General features: G+C 53.9%; 1 protein-coding gene across 2 annotated transcripts in view; it reads left to right on the forward strand.

The window, feature by feature from the left end:
- Positions 1-16,376, forward strand: part of RGS9 (regulator of G protein signaling 9) — a 64,985-nt gene that overhangs the window by 38,758 nt on the left and 9,851 nt on the right. Inside the window, exons 10-17 of one of the 2 annotated variants that reach the window (XM_073798383.1) lie at positions 717-746; positions 1,477-1,538; positions 3,406-3,519; positions 6,769-6,884; positions 10,293-10,380; positions 10,852-10,990; positions 12,628-12,713; positions 15,243-15,360. In XM_073798383.1, coding sequence (XP_073654484.1) covers positions 717-746; positions 1,477-1,538; positions 3,406-3,519; positions 6,769-6,884; positions 10,293-10,380; positions 10,852-10,990; positions 12,628-12,713; positions 15,243-15,360 — 753 coding nt within the window. Of the gene's footprint in view, positions 1-716; positions 747-1,476; positions 1,539-3,405; positions 3,520-6,768; positions 6,885-10,292; positions 10,381-10,851; positions 10,991-12,627; positions 12,714-15,242; positions 15,460-16,376 lie in introns of those variants that run through there. The other variant, XM_073798384.1, reaches the window with a different exon arrangement.

A 16,376-nucleotide genomic window follows, 5' to 3' on the forward strand; every position in this document is an offset into this window, starting at 1 on the left:
CACCATGCCGAGCCTCCAAGATTTGCGTGGGGCAGACAAGTGGTACCGGGGAAGCATGTCAGATGGTAGGAGAGTTTAGTAGGAGACGGGTCTGAATGGTTTCCAGGAGCTTCCAAGACCCTAAACATGGCGCCCCTCTTGGAGCCATCCTTCCTCGACTATGACTCGAAAAGTCCAGAGAGGGGACGCAAACTTCCCCCAAACGGCTTCAGAGAGGATAGGGCCCGGTGTGAGCTCTTCCATGTCACAGCTCAGCTCTTGGACTCAGCTTGCAGCGGAGGCTTCTCTTGAGTCTTTTAATTGTGTGCTTTGTTTTTGACAGCGTGGCTTTTCCCCCCGCAACATATGGTATTGGTCAAGTGGCTAGTTTCTCCCCCCCGCCCCCCGTTCGTTCCATTTCAGACGTTCTGTAGGCGCTACGCTGGGTTGGGAGCAATCCCAAGCTTAGTCTTGAACTCATCTTGGCTTTTAGGAGAGTGGGATAAAGTTACAGTGGTAAAGCATCCCCTTCCCTCAGCAAACCTCGTAGCCGGTCTTATTCTCTAGAAGTTGTGTAGAATAGGGTGGAAGGGCTGGTGATGGGGAAATTCTATCCTTTAAGTCAAAAGAGACGGGCAGTTTTCTCTTGGGGAAGGGTTTTTGTTTTTCAAATGGGTAATTGGACTGTAATGATTTCATGACATCTGTTTAATGGTTTTTGCTTCTTTGTTTTACAGAAACAAACAGTGGTTTCTGTCAGAAAAGAGGTAATTAGTCTCCCAGTTTCAAGGGAATCTGATTTTTAATCCTCTTACAAATCATGTGTACTTCGGCTTCATGCTCTGCACTCAGTGATGAAATGAAAACCATGTGTAACGTTCAAACAGCTGTTTCCCAATTAACGGACGGCACAGAAGCCAAAGCATCTCATGTAAGATCTGGCTGGGGCTGCCGCTGAGGCTCAGGGTGCGAGATGCCCTCCGACGGCACAGAACTGGGGGGCGTGGAGCGGATGCCTCCACCCTGGTCCCTGCTGCTACAGTGACAGGGCCGCTCAGCATCTGTCCAGGGTGACAAGCGACCTGTGTTGGCAAATCTTGTATCCGGGGTGCAAGACAGAGAGCCCTGGGAAGGGTTGGCCGTGAGGTTAGTTAGATCTGCTTCTGTGAGTCAGAGGCATTTGGGGGAAAAGCTAAGCTTCTGTGTCTATCCCATGTCTCACTTTAACGCACCTTAGAACTTTTTTTTTTTCCCAGTTGGTGCCTTTTCCGAGACTAACACACGATGAGATGAGTGAAGGAGGCTCCTCATTTGGAGTTGGGGGCCACCCGTCTGCTGCAGACCTGAGCCCTGCTGGTCCTGGGGTGGCCGGCTTGAGGGAACGGAATGGGGTGCTTTGATGGGGACATGGCTTCTGGTCTGGAGCCATACGTACGTGTCGGCGTTGGCGACACCCCCGTGGGGCAGTTGGACATCTAACAACTGTTTCTCTTCCAGATCATGTATTACCGACAGGCCTTACTGAGGTCCACGGTGAAGTCTTCCGTGTCCCTTGGCGGGTACGTCCCTGCTTTGCTGGTCTTGGTGGGGTTTGCACAATAGTTAGGAGGGGGACTGCTTCAAGGCGAACTTGACGAGTCATAGGTTGACGTAAGAACCTGAAGGACTCACGGGGACAAAAGCAGTCTCTTGGGGGTTTAGTTCCTGGTTCTTCGCTCAGTGCTAGTCTTCAGGTCTCGGGCCAGGCAAGATCAGGGTTGGCTGAGGCCCTAGACCAGCCTGTCTGTGTGGATGGGAAAGTGGGAAGAGTCAGAAGTTCACCGGCTGGATTCTGTGTTCAATGTACTGATAAGTATCCGTTGTTAATGTTTGAGTTAAAATCCCGTTGGGAGAAACTGGAAATTTATGTTGGATTCTTGAACGTTCAGGCTACTTGGATCCAGTCTCCCAGAGGGCATTGTTTGGAAGACATGAAAAGGTTTAGTGCCCCCCAAATGTAAGCAATTACCCTTTCAAAATGTGGAATCCCTTGGAGGCGCGCCTTTCTAGCTCTGCAATTTTTCTGCACACTTGAAAATGGACTTGGATGATCTCTGGGGACACACGACATGACTAGTCATTTATTCTGCCCACAGATACCGATCGGGGTGGGAGATACTGTGTTTTGTCCAGTGCCTTTCTTCCAGTGCGGTTAGGGTTAGGCTCTTGTCAAAATCTCCAAATATCTTCTGACATCCTCCCAAGCCCGTAGTTTGCAAAACTACCACCTGCCCGAAAATACGTGCCCTGACCTCACCCACCTTTTGCAGTGACTTCTGTCTGCGGCTGCTGAGTCAGATGGGTCTGCACGCGGGTACTCAGTGGGCGCTCACTTTGGATTCTAATGATGCTTATTGTTCTGTGATAAAGCCAGACCCATCTGCTCTGATGTTCCAGAAACCCAGTTTCATGAAACCAAACAAAGTCCATTAGAGGCGGTTCAGAGGCTACACTGGATACCTCGTAGGCCCACTTTCCAATTTTTGTTTGTCTCAGAGCCTCATTACCATAATTTTGACATCATTATAGTGTTTGGACCTGTGGATGCATCTTTTTCCCCTTCCCTTCAGCTGCTCCACTGTAAAGGTCTGATAAGAATAAGAAGGTCGTGGGGGAAATGGAGCCCAGAGGCTTGAGTTCCGCACGGAACTGTAAACCGAGAGCTCTGGTGTGTCTCTCGGGCATGGTCCTGCTCTATCAAACGCTCATGGCTGTGGGCAGACTTTGTGGCAGGTGCCTTACGTGTATACTACGGATGCAATCCCCACCTGTAGGGTGAAGGCATGCCAGGTTTTTTCCAAACTGCCAGATACCAGGACACGTGTTGACTCAGAAGGTCTAACCCGACCAGGAGGAATTAGCTCTTGCCCACGTTTGTCTCAGTGAGACCACGGCTGTGAATACTGGGTCTGAGTTCCCAAATGCAGGCATTATTTGACCAAGGGTGGACCCCAGGGTGGCACGACAGAATCTCACCGAGTCCGTGGCGACCTTGTGCTCCCAAGATGGCGCCAAGACACCTGTTTGAACACGTGCAAAGAGCCAGCTTTGCATTTTGAAAACTCATGATCCGACGTAAAGAGGCTGTATTTTAATGAACTACGTACGGAGGAGTCACAAAGAACTGGTCTGGGAGACGACGTTTCACTTTACAACTAGAATAGGACAGGTCTTGGTGAGGTTTCATTTCACAACTAGAATAGGACAGATCTTGTTCAACACCTGCCAATCCCGAGGGCTGTTAGAGCGTTTTTCTAAGAAGACAGTAACAAGCATGTAACTAAATCCGTCAAGTTGAAGGAGGGCAGGCTGGTCGGTCAACCTGAGTGTTGATTTGGTCTCTGGGGTGTTGAACTTCTAGGGAATCGCTTTCCGTTTGCTTTTCAGGATCATCAAGTACAGTGAGCAGTTTTCGTCCAACGACGCCATCATGTCGGGCTGCCTTCCTAGCAATCCTTGGGTCACGGATGACACCCAGTTCTGGGATTTAAATGCCAAACTGTATGTATTCGAGATATCGGGGTCCTTTTAAAAGTAACTTTTTGAGTTAGAATTCACACACCGTATAATTCACCCACTTGAAGTGTACAATCCAACGGTTTTTACTCTATTCATAGACTTATACAGCCATCACCACAATTTTAAAATATTTTCATCACCCAAATAGGAACCCCCTACCCTTTAGCTATTACCCTCCCCTCCCCCCAAACCCTCCAGTCCTAGGCAACCGCTAAACCTTCTGTCTCTACACGTTTGCCTATTAGGGACATTCCCATCAATGGAATCACACAATCTGTGGTCTTTTGTGATTAGCTTTTTTCACTTAGCATAATGCCTTCCAAGTTTATCCATGCTGAAGCAGGTATTCATACTCAATCCCGAGTTATGGCTGAAAAATATTAATGTACCTGCACACGCCACATCTCGTTTATCGGTCCATCAGCTGAGGGACGTTTGGCTTGTCTCTGCCATTTAGCGATTGGGAATAACGCTGCTGTGAACATTCGTGTGCTAGTTTTTATGTGGACATATGTTTTGCATTTCTCTGGAGTATGGAACTGCTGGGTCAAGTGGTAACTCTGCTTTAACAATACATAGATCATTTTTTTTTGTGGTACGTGGGCCTCTCACTGCTGTGGCCTCTCCCGCTGCGGAGCACAGGCTCCGGACGCGCAGGCTCAGCGGCCATCGCTCACGGGCCCAGCCGCTCCGCGGCATGTGGGATCTTCCCGGACCGGGGCACGAACCCGTGTCCCCTGCATCGGCAGGCGGACTCTCAACCACTGTGCCACCAGGGAAGCCCATAGAGCGTTTTTGAAAAGAAAACAATCATCTTCGTGGCTTTGCAGTTTTGACTTCTGACTAGGGTAAAAATAAGTTCCTGGAAGGCAGAGCCCTAAAGCTGCCTTAGGGATTACACCACTCACTCCTCTGCTGTTTATGAAATTTGAACAGTTGTTGCTGCTACCTGTGCCTGCATAAATCTGTCATCTGGAAGAGGGGGCAGAGGCCAAGATGCAGGGGGGAAAAGCCCAAGCTAACATAGGGGGCAAGAAGAGGGGGACAGCTCAGGGAAAGCTGGAGCAGGAGGGGCAGAAGGGGCTGGAAGGAGCATGTGGGGTGGGGGGGGCTGGAAGAACAGAGAGCGTCAGGTGCATGCCCAGCGGGGTCAACGCCAAGGCCATCACCACCTAAGGCACGAGGATCACCCAGGTGGCACAGACCCGGCCAGGTGAGCGGGCGTAGCAGCGGAGGCCTTTCACCCCTCCGCGTGGCCTGCTATGGGCAGCGGACAGGTGAAGGAGGGCGCTCACCGGGAGTCGGGGGCCAACCGCAGAGCCCAAGACTCTAGAACCAGCTTCTGGGGAGTCTTCCGGGGCCTCTAGTTATTAGGACGGTTTTCTGGAGCTTGTGTCTCTCGCGCAGTTATCAGGGAGAGGCAGGCTGCACCTCCCTGTGCACAAGGACGTGCAGAGGTCGGCTCTTGTGGGGGAAAAGGCAGGGCCCCCTGGCCAGGACAGGGACCGTCCTGAGAGGGTTTGGGAAGGAGGCGTGGGTGCTGCCGGGTGCTACGTGCAATGGAGAGTATGGAAGCTCGAGGTAGAGATTTGCTGGTGAAGAAAAGAGGTGATGCTTATGTAGGAGCCCTTGCTCGGAGGGTGCTGGGCGGATGCCAGATGAGCCCCGGCCCCCAAAAGCGGGCGGCCTTCTTCCTAATGGTTTAGATTTTAGAACGATATCAACATTACCTGGGAAGCTTAAAAAAAAACAAAAACAGGGACTTTCCTGGTGGTCCAGTGGTAAAGACTCCACGCTTCCAGTGCTGGGGACGCGGGTTCAAACCTTGGTCTGGGAACTAAGATCCCACATTGCCGTGCAGTGCGGCCAAACAAACAAAACATAGCAGACAGAAACCCAGTACCCAGCCCTTATCTCCAAAGCCTCTGGTTAATTGGCTGGCTTGCCTCCTGAGCCCCATTAGCCCACTGATTTCAGTGAGCAGCGAGGGTTCACAAGACCGGCTCGGAGCGTCCGCTCCCAGGGTTGGCCATGGGCCGGCCGCATCAACGTCCTCCAGGCGCTCGTGGGAGATGCAAGCTCTGGGGCCGCACCCGAGCCTGAGTCAGGAAGTTGGGGGGTGGCGCCCAGCAGCCCGTGTTTTAATGAGTCTCCCAGGGGGTTCTGCTGTCCGCTGAACTTGGCACACCCGTTTGATGCCGGGCCCTGCTTCTTACTGTGTGGGCCCGGGCAAGGGTTTACCCTCTCTGAGCCTCCGTCGTCTTGGAAGTGCTATCCAGCTGGCCGTGTTCCCTTAGGGACCCAGCGATGGGTGTGTGTGTAAAGCACAGTGCGTCACAGATGGTGACTCCGTAAGTGGTAGCTGTTATTCCGGGATCCTTATTGTTTCCACGCTGACGTTAGGGAGGCGTGAGCTCGCCTGACCGACTCGAGATCCCACAGACATCACTTGTACCCAGTCACGGTCTCAGCTGTTGCACCAGTGGGCAACGTGGTGTCTGGGACTTGGGAACCTCTGTTTCCCAGGGGCTGTGTTGGGTTACGGAGAATTCCATAAGGAATAGGAGAAAAGCCAACAGTTTTCTGGATTTTCTAGACCGTGAGACCCACACTAGCTGGGCTCGCTAGCTAGTGTTAGCTGGGCTCGCGTGTCCTTCCTGAGATCGAAGCGTGTTCAGAATGAGCGGCGGTGGAGTGGGCCTGGTGTCGTAGGGGAGGCTCTGGGAGAGGGTGCACGGCCGGCAGGGCCTGTGGGGTGTCTGCCTGGAGGCACGGGGCCTGAAGCAGGGCAGGAAGGGTCACCAGATGTTCCCGTGGGAAAGGGGTGTGGAGGGGGTGGCCGTGGCCGCAGCACCCATCACCGGGGCCGTTCTGGGATTCTCTCTGGTCAGGTGTGGCAGGCTGGCCCCCTGGTCTCCACAGGCCTTCGAGGAGGCGTGCATGTCCCTCTGCCCTGAAGGGTTAGCGTGAGGCTCTCTGCTGGGGGCCTCCTTCCCCCCGCTGGGGAGGCCAAATCCTGAGACGAGGCCCAGGGGATGTGTCCGAGGCTGCATTTTCCAAGCAAGGGGTTACTCGGCTTGTTTGTGCGGGTACGGAGGAGGGGAGGGTTGGGTCGCGCCCTGGGCGGGGGGACTCGCGGAGGTTAGCAGGGGCTGAAGCCCCCTCGCCGCACGCAGGCCCCCTGGGTGCGGCCTGAGTATCCGGAGCATTTACAAACTGTGGTCCTTGCAGGGTGGAATTCCCAACCAGGATGCGGGTGGAACGATGGGCTTTCAACTTCAGCGAGCTGATCCGAGACCCCAAGGGTCGACAGAGCTTCCAGTACTTTCTCAAGAAAGAATTCAGTGGTGGGTCTCTCAGTTTTTTAAATAAAACATTTGCTTTTAGAAATACTCCTGAATGTCCAGCCTGGGGCTCCGAGGTCGCTCGGCAGGTGTTTGCATAGCTCTACTTGGGCCGACTCCATCCTGGACCCGGTCTCTCCACTGGCTCCCGGGGGCCCCGCAGTCGGGGGAATCGCTTTGCTCACAGAATCCACGTGGACACGACTCAGGTTTCCAAGGCTCCACCCCCTCTGGCTGCCCTCACTGGCTCGCCCTGATCCCTGGGTCTCCCACCCCCGAGCTCCCGGGTCTGCTGCCGCCATGTACCTGGTTCTCTTCCGCTCAGGGCTCCTCTGCCGTGGCCGCCCGTGCAGTTCACCTGGATCCCATCCCCAGAGGTTCCTTTTTAATTGGTTTGGGGCGGAATCTCTGAAGTCTTGAAAACCCCCCAGGCGATTCTGACATGCGGCCATGATCGAGAGCCACTGTCTCAGCTCCTGGTCTGCTTCCTTGGAGGATGTGAATGGAATGGATGGGGCCACATTTTATACCCCAGCCGTCCGGAGGCCCCTGCAGCCTCGTGAATACACTGCAGTGGGAGACACCTGGGAAGAGCAAAGGCCAGACGGGACCAGCTTCCCTATAGGTGGAGCGTTCCATGGGCTTCACCACCCTCCCTGAAAAGTTTACTTTTATGGGGTTCCTTTATTTCTCTCCAAGTCCCCAGTCGTGGGGAGCATCGCATTTGAGCCTTGACACGGCCTGGCTCCCCAGGACCCACTGGCCTGTGAGAGTGCACCTGAAGGTATCCCACGGGACTTGCCATGAGCCTGTTCGACTGCCGGATGCACACGTCACATGCTAAGATGGATTCTTGAACATCGCTTTTCTCCGATCAAGCCTAACTGCCGCGAGGTGATAAAGCCCAGAGCAGCTGGATGGGAAAGGGAGCTGCTTTTAGAACAGGCCGGAAGCAACTGGTGAATAAGTGGATCCGCCGCCATCTAGTGGTCGGCTAACAAACTACACTCTGAGCTTATCCCACCCAGGCGTTACTTAGTGTTGGTAAGAATCCATCCCCAAGATTTCCCTGCGTTATTAAAAGAGCGCTATTGGTGATCTCGGGATGAGATTCCCGAGGCTTCCGGTACGAACAGAACACGTAAATAATCAGTTCATTTAATTAAAATTGAAAAAATTGAGATATGCTTCACATGCTATGAATTCACAGACCGTATCATTCACATGCCCTTTTAAAGTGTGCCGTTCAGTGCTGTGTCGTAGGTTCACAGAGTTGCGCAACGATCACCGCTATATAACTCTAGAACCTTTTCACCACCTCAAAAAGAAACCCCTGACCCATAGAAGTCACTCCCTATTTCTCTGTCTTCCTCTGCTCCCAACTCCCCAGCACACGCCCAGCCCTAGGCAACCACTAATTTACTTTCTATTTTCATGGACTTGCCTGTTCTGGACATTTCCTATGAATGGAATCATACCATATGTGGCTTTCCGTCCTCTTTCACTTAGCGTAGTATTTTCAAAGTCCGGCCACGTTGGAGCATGTAACGATGCTTCATTCCTTTTCATGACCAAATAATACTCCATTCTGTGAAGATACCACATTTTGTTTATCTACTTCTCAGGTGGTGGACATTTGGGTTGTTTCAGCTTTTTGGCTATTATGGGTAGTACTGCTATGAACATTCATGTACACATTTTTCCGCGCTCATTTAATTTTTTTTTTTTTACCCTGGTAAAATATTCATAACGTAAGACTTACCATTTTAACCATTCTAAGTGTAGAGTTCAGTGACGTTAACATCATTGTGCACCTGTCATCACCATCGGTCTCCGGAACTTTTTTATCTTCCCAAACCGAAACTCTACCCCCATTAAACACTAACTCCCCACTCCTCCACTCCCCGCCAGCTCTTGGGAACCATTCTACTTTCTGTTTCTATGAACTTGACGACTCTGGGAGCCACATATAAATGGAATCAGACTGTAATCGTCCTGTGTCTGGCTTGTTTCACGGTGCACGCTCTCTTCAAGGTTCATCCACATTGTAGCTATGTCAGAACTTCCTTCCTTTTTAAGGCTGAATAATACTCATTGTACGTATGCACCACATTTTGTTTATCCATTCATCTGCTGATGAACGTGTGGGTTGTTTCCGCCTTTTGACTAGTGTGAATAATTGCTCATTTAATTTTGCCCTTCAGCAATTAACCGTCTTGCCGTGGGCAAGGTGGTCTACAGGGCACTTGCTGTAAGACCAATGGCTGTCACTTAAGAGCACTGCTGGCCTGTTTACTCATGCTTGTGACCTCGGTCCCAGGAGCACCCTGAATTTCATGCTGAAGAGGAAGGATCTCTATGGAGTTATGGGACAGAGGTCAACTAGCTTAGGATCGTGCAAACTTTTCCAGTCTAAAATACCTGGGAGCCTTCCAGAGAATACTGGGAATGGAGAGGAGGGGATGGTCTGGTCCATTTCCGCCCACCATGGCATTCTGTGATTCACCTCCCCCCTGCCCCACAGGCACACACACACATGCACACACGCGAATACACAGACACGTGTGCACGCACAACGTACACACACACACATGCACACATAAGCTCTTGCTCTCCCACTGGACTGACCCCGTTTATTTTCTCAGGCGAAAACTGGCCACCTGGGATGGCGCACCGAGGCGTTCCCACTACTGGGGGCTGGGAGAATCCCCCTTCCAGTTAGAGAAGGTGGAAGGAAACAGGGTGGGGCAGAAGCTGGCTTTCCCCCTGGGCCCAGAGGCGCAGACTCTCCGGCTCAGGTGACCAGGCCTTCCTGAGAGCCAGCCCGTCAGCATCGCTGCTTCGGCAGCGTCTCCGTGAGGGTCTTTGGCTGGAATACGCCCCGCGAGGAGCCCTAAGAGACGGGCTCTCTGTGCACAAAGGAGGTGGGAGTCACGTGCGTCATCGACCAGGCGCAAAGTCACCAGGACCCTTCACGGAGAAAACCTACAGAGCAGAGACGCATGCGTCCCAGCCTAATCAGATGTCACTTGTCCAAGCAAGGTGTGCGACCTCCTGGATGAAGAGGAACGAGACCGCCTCTGGCGCTTCATCTGAGCTCTGAGTCGTGTGCCCCGGGGGAAAGCGCAGGTTCCCGGCAGACACGTGGGCTGCACACACAGGGCACGTGGCCCCCTGGAGCACGTAGGTGTGCTGGCCGGGGTAACAAGCCTCTCGGGGCCCTGGACAGAGGACGTGTGGTCTTGTCCCCGCCGTAGTCGCTGCTCCAGGATGGGATGCACCCCAGCTGACCCGTTTCTCTTCTTTCCTCCCTTCCCCTCCCATCTGGACTCCTGTCCGGCTGTCCCCGTGGACCCTCCCCCCTCCCCCGACCCCTTCCCCCCCCCCCCCCCCCCCCCCCCCCCCGCACAGGGGAGAATCTGGGATTCTGGGAAGCCTGTGAGGATCTGAAGTACGGAGATCAGTCCAAGGTCAAGGAGAAAGCGGAGGAGATTTACAAGTGAGGATGAGCCAGATTGGTGGGGAGGTCTCCCCCCGGCACCCCAGCTGCCCCCCCCCGCGGTTACGCTTGAGGTCGGAGACTGGATAGAGGCCCCCCACGCCTCGCGTGCCCATCAGTCACCTCACCTCGAGCTGTGGACACCTCACCCCTGCTCCGGGAGGCTGGAGGTCCTGGGAGAAAGCTGGGGGAGGGTCAGCCCACCCACTTTTTGCTCTCTTTCTGCCAGAGGTTGGGAATTCCAAAGTCAAACACAAGTTCACATTCCCGATGCTGGCAGGGCTGTTTTCTTGCTTCTAGGAAATGTTGCTTGATGGCCTGTTCAAATGCTTTAGTGTCTCCTAAAAAGACCACTTCCAGCCCGGGGGACCCAACCCACAACTGTCAATCCCTCGCTCCCAAGCAGCTGTGAACTTTTCATTCACTGACCTGGTCTGGCTACTTTTGCTGACGTCTTCCTCCCCGTCTCAGGCTGTTTCTGGCCCCAGGGGCGAGGCGGTGGATAAACATAGACGGCAAAACCATGGACATCACAGTCAAGGGGCTGAAGCATCCCCACCGCTACGTGCTGGACGCCGCGCAGACCCACATCTACATGCTCATGAAGAAGGTAGGCGCGGCCGTGGTGAGGGTGCACGGAGGCCTGGAAGCGCTTCCCTCCCCAGGTACCGGGAGGGTTCTTTAGATGTGGGGAAAAGGGGGAGAATGCGTGGTTACTGCTTTGCGGTGTTAGATGCAGGGTTGTCAGCTGTCTCTGCCTCCTGCCCGCTGGGCTGGCCCCTCCTTGTGCTCCTGGGCCCTCTGGCCAGGGAGGGCTGCCTGCAGAGGCTGTGTGCCCTGTTTTTTTTTTTTAATCTATTTTTTAAATTTATTTATTATTTTTGGCTGTGTTGGGTCTTCGTTACTGCGTGCAGGCTTTCTCTAGTTGCTGCGAGTGGGGGCTGCTCTTCGTTGCGGTGTGTGGGCTTCTCATTGCGGTGCCTTCTCTGTTGCAGAGCACGGGCTCTAGGCACGTGGGCTCAGTAGTTGTGGCACGTGGGCTCAGTAGTTGTGGCTCGCGGGTTCAGTAGTTGTGGCTCGCGGGCTCTAGAGCGCAGGCTCAGTAGTTGTGGCAGCACGGGCTTAGTTGCTCCGCGGCATGTGGGATCTTCCCGGACCAGGGCTCGAACATGTGTCCCCTGCATTGGCAGGTGGACTCCCAACCACTGTGCCACCAGGGGAGCCCCTGCGTGCCTTCTTAAGGCTTCTCACTCTGCAGTCGTCGCATAGACCGTCATGACATAGTGGCTGCACCAATGTACATTCCCCCCACCGTGTAGGAGGGTTCCCTTTTCTCCACGCCCTCTCCAGCATTTGTTATCTGTAGACTTTTTGAGGATGGCCATTCTGACCGGTGTGAGGTGATACCTCACGGTGGTCCTGATTTGCATTCTCTAATGATTAGCGACGTGGAGCAGCTTTTCATGTCCCTGTCGGCCATCTGTGTGTCTTCTTTGGAGAAATGTCTGTTTAGGTCTTCTGTCCACAGTTCTCATGACCTTGACTGCTACTACTTAGTCTTTAGAATGGTACCGTTTCAATAAATTTTTTTAAATTCTCAATTGGTCGTTGAGAAATTCTCCTAGATGTTTCTGTGGGCTTTGTCCCATGTATGTTACGACTAGAGTTTGCAGTCGGCTTGTGGGGAGCAGGCGTTCAGGAAGCGGCTTCCCTGGACCTGCCGAGGGTCCCAGCAAACAGCCACACAAGAGGAGTCTGAGCCTGGGGCTGTTTTAGGTTGAGCTGGGTTTGGTATCCTCTTGCCTTTCTACTGAAATTCAGGGGAGAAGGGCTTGTGAGTGGGCTTCGAAGTGGAGGTAGCGGGTGGGCAAGGTTGGAAGCAGGGGTCTGCTGTTTCGTGCGTACTTCGCTGGAGAGCCCTCGAGATTCTTTGGGGGCGGCTGTGGACCAAGGTTCTCTAGCGTGAGGGGCGGCAGCATCTGGCCAAGACCCAGCATGTCCCACTCCCCGGGTCTCCGAGAGGGTGCATTTCTAGCAAGTGGCCAGGGAAATGGTTGCTGCCGGCATGGGGACCACACCTGAGCACCGTGGCTTTAGACACGCATCTGAATGCCTTGCACACAAGGATACACATCCTCTTCACTTTGCAATCTCACTGCTGAGGGAAGGCTGGGGAAACGGCCAGTGGATTCGTTTGATGTGACACTTTCCCTCTCATGATAACTGTTTTTCTCTTGTTCCCGCTAGGACTCTTACGCCCGCTACTTGAAATCCCCAGTCTATAAGGAAATGCTGGCCAGAGCAGTTGAACCTCAGGAAACGACCAAGAGAAGGCAAGTGGAAGGGGCTGCAGCCACTCATGGCCTGCTGCTTTGTTCACAGGGAAAGGAGGGTCTCTTTCAGCCACACGGCTGTTATCAAGATATTTGCTGGATGAAAATATTGGGGACTGGGAAGTATTTCTCACCATGCTCTGAAATCACGCTGGCAAGATGCAGACAGTAATTACTGCCAGTAACTTCTGTTTCCCTAACACTGGTTTCACAGAGTTTTGATTATGGGCTGGGATAATGACCTTTATTACAGATGGAAGCATCTCATTGGCTTTTTAATTGCTACGCTTCTCCGCCTCCAAACTGATGTGTAGGAATTAACTTAGCTACATCCTGGTAATGTCCTTTGTAATGGCCTAGGACCGTGGAGAGGAGAGCAGACTGCACCCCAGGAAAAATATAGACTCTTAAGGAAAATGTACAGGGAAACGCTAAGTATTCTTGCTGAGCCGGGGGGACGCCCTTCTTTGTTCATTCTCACCTTCCTCATTGGAGATATGGAGCCTATCCCATCTGGCAGAGCCCTTGGGCAAAGGATGAAATGTTCTGAGGGGCAGTTTGAGCTCCTTTTTTTGGGGAAAAAGAAAACTCAACAGGGACTGAAGATTCAAAAGAGTATCCAAACGGCAGCTTGAACAAAGACGCAGGACTTTGGCGGAGGTTTTCCCAGCGCCAGCGCATGTCCTGTCCGCCCCTCCCCCGGCCCCCCCTTAGTAGATGTTCCCCGCCCCGTTTGCCAGCTCAGCCCACGCTGGGCTCTTTTTCCAGAGTCTCCAGTCAATTCAAAAGAGGGGTGGTTGGACCAGAGCCTTTGTCAAAGGAGCTTAAAAAAAAACCCAACTTGGTTTCATTCTTGAGGATAATGGCCCTGTTATGAAAAGGAGAGAAAGGAGGTCTTTGTGGTGCTATTCTTCTAGGTTCACGGGGTAAGGAAGGGAGTTCAGTGTCCCTGGGGACTTGAAAGCTTTTCTTTAAGCCACAAGAAAGGGTCATAATAGCTCCAGAAGTTCTGCCAGGAAGTAGTGGGGAAGGGAGGAGAGCTTCGCATGTCTCTCTCCAGATGCTTTTTAAGTTGGCGGGAAGGGAGGAGAGCTTCGCATGTCTCTCTCCAGATGCTTTTTAAGTTGGCGGGAAGGGAGGAGAGCTTCGCATGTCTCTCTCCAGATGTTTTTTTAAGTTGGCACAGACCTGAGAAATCAGCTGAGATCTTTTGTGGGGCATCCGGGTGCTTGGCTGGGACGGCCCTAGACCACAGGTGCAGTGCTCGGCTGTGAGGTCGGGTACCGCTGTCCGGTGATGCTGTCACCGCTACCGCGAGTGAGAACACCTCCGTGGGACGTGGGAAGCCCGGCCTGGAACTCTGTGGGGATGGCAGGGCGGGTATGAGTTTGCCCCGTGACTCTCAGGCGTGAGACAGCGCACAAAACTTAATTTTTCCAGAACAAGTTAAATGGAGCTCCAGGCAGGCAGGGCTGGTGGGAGCCCTGACTTACGGGTAGGGGAGCCCTCTTCCTCCCTAGGGTGGATGCTAGAGTTCCAGGGGCTTACGTGGTCCTGAAATTTGGGGAGGTCCTAGGTTTTAAGTCTCCCCTTGCTGCTGAAATGCTCATTTTCCAAGCCTGCTTTCCATCGCCTGCCTCACTCAGAGCTTTGTCGTGGCTCCCGAGGTCGTGGTGGAGAGTTTGGGGTCGGGGATCCACGATTGGCTTTTGTTGAAGGGGGCTGACGGCTCGCGCATGCGCACAGTGCTTTGGAGGAAGGGTCCGCCGGGTCTGGTGCAGGCGCACATCGCACGCCTGCTCAGCCCTCTTCAGGACCCGTCCCCTTGCTCTGCCCGTGCAGGCTCGCTCTTCGATGGCCCCGCTCTTTCCTTCCTTTTTAGAACCTTGGCTTCTGTGGTTTTTTTTTTTTTTTTTTTTTTTTGCGGTACGCGGGCCCCTCACTGTTGTGGCCTCTCCCGTTGCGGAGCACAGGCTCCGGACGCGCAGGCTCAGCGGCCATGGCTCACGGGCCCAGCCGCTCCGCGGCACGTGGGATCCTCCCGGACCGGGGCACGAACCCGTGTCCCCCGCATCGGCAGGCGGACTCTCAACCACCGCGCCACCAGGGAAGCCCCAGAACCTTGGCTTTTGAAAACAAGCGTTCCAATTCTCCCTGGGGGCCAGAGCCCCTGGGTTTCCAGTATCCAGACCCTCCTTGTCCGCTTCTTTCTGGAAGGGCCTCCAGGAAGATAAGATGCCTCGTTGATTTCTAAACCTCATGAACGGTAGTCTGTACTTGGCACCATCTGAGTCTTCCTGGCCGCGTCTAAGCCTAAGATATGATGGCAGCTGGTCCTCAGTCTGGTCCCATCCTCCCAGCGGGGAGAAAAGAGCCATGGCTGGATGTGCCTCTGAGGGCCCCCCGTGAGGTTCCCCGCGGGGATAAGGGGCCGATCCGGAGTCCGGCCTCACCTCCCGCCAGGTGTGCCAGTGTCGCTTCGGGGAGCGCGTGGCCCTCCACCAGCCACTGTTCTCTCCTCCCTTTCAGCTCGAGCCTCCGGTTCATGCGGCGTACCCTGCGCTCCAGCCCAAGCCCCGTCATCCTCAGGCAGCTGGAAGAAGAAGCCAAGGCTCGGGAAGCGGCCAACACGGTGGACATCACCCAGGTCATGAGCAAACTGGATCGCAGGAGCCAACTCAGAAAAGAGCTGCCTCCCAAATAAATGCACAGTTACTTATTTATTCCTGGGGGTGGGGGAGAGTCTAGAGGGCTCTGCGCCCCGTTCAGGGGGCGGTGGGCCAGTCGGGGTCACCCCCGACTCCTCGGACCCCTGTCTTGGGCTTCCTCCTATCCCTCCAGATCGCCAAGGGGCCGGGCGGGCACGGGGGAGGGGGGAGAGGGGGGCTGCACCTGACTCCGTTGCTGTGACATCGCCTGTCTTACCCTCCGGAGTCCTTGGGGGTGAGAACCAGAGAGAAAAGCTGCTTCGTGAACCGCCATTGGCGAGAAGGGCGTGGTTAACTACCCCCAGGGCGTCGTTCCGCGTGTTTGTTTCCAGTAGCGTCCAGAAGCTCCTCCTCCCGTCTCTCCAATTTAGACTCTGCCTCTAAAGCAACGGGGACGGAGCGCCCCAGCCAGGGGCTGGCTGCAGGGCTCCGCTGTAGATGCCCTTTCCTGGGGCCCCTCTGTCACACCTGCCTGGAGAAACTCTGCTGAGACATTTCTTTTGAGCTTGTTCTTAGTCCTAAGTTTTGAGGGTTGGCGGGCTCTCTCCTTCGCTTTTGCCTCCCCATCCCCCTTTTACATGATGCCAGGGGAATTAGTAGCTTGTAGGAATGAAGGCCTTAGGCCAGAGGCCTCCAGAGAAGTCCAGGTAAAATGGAGCATCTTTTTGGTTAAAGGACGAAGGGGCCGATGTCTTCATTCATGGGAGGAGGGATGGTTAGAGGCCTGTGACATTTTCAAAATGAGTCAGGGTCAAAGATAGTACTCTTTGGGATATTACCTAGATGTTGGTGCTTCCCTCCTCCATAGCTTTAGGTTAGGCCAGCCTGGGGTCAGGGGTGGGGGGTGGGGTGGTCAGGATAGTTCCAGCTCTGATCTTGGAGGCCTAAAGGTAATTCCTGAAGTTGGGTTTGCTCCTGTACACCTGTGTAAGAATGCAAAAGAGATAAAGCAAGT

Source organism: Tursiops truncatus, chromosome 20 (assembly GCF_011762595.2).
Source record: "Tursiops truncatus isolate mTurTru1 chromosome 20, mTurTru1.mat.Y, whole genome shotgun sequence".
Lineage (NCBI taxonomy): Eukaryota > Metazoa > Chordata > Mammalia > Artiodactyla > Delphinidae > Tursiops > Tursiops truncatus.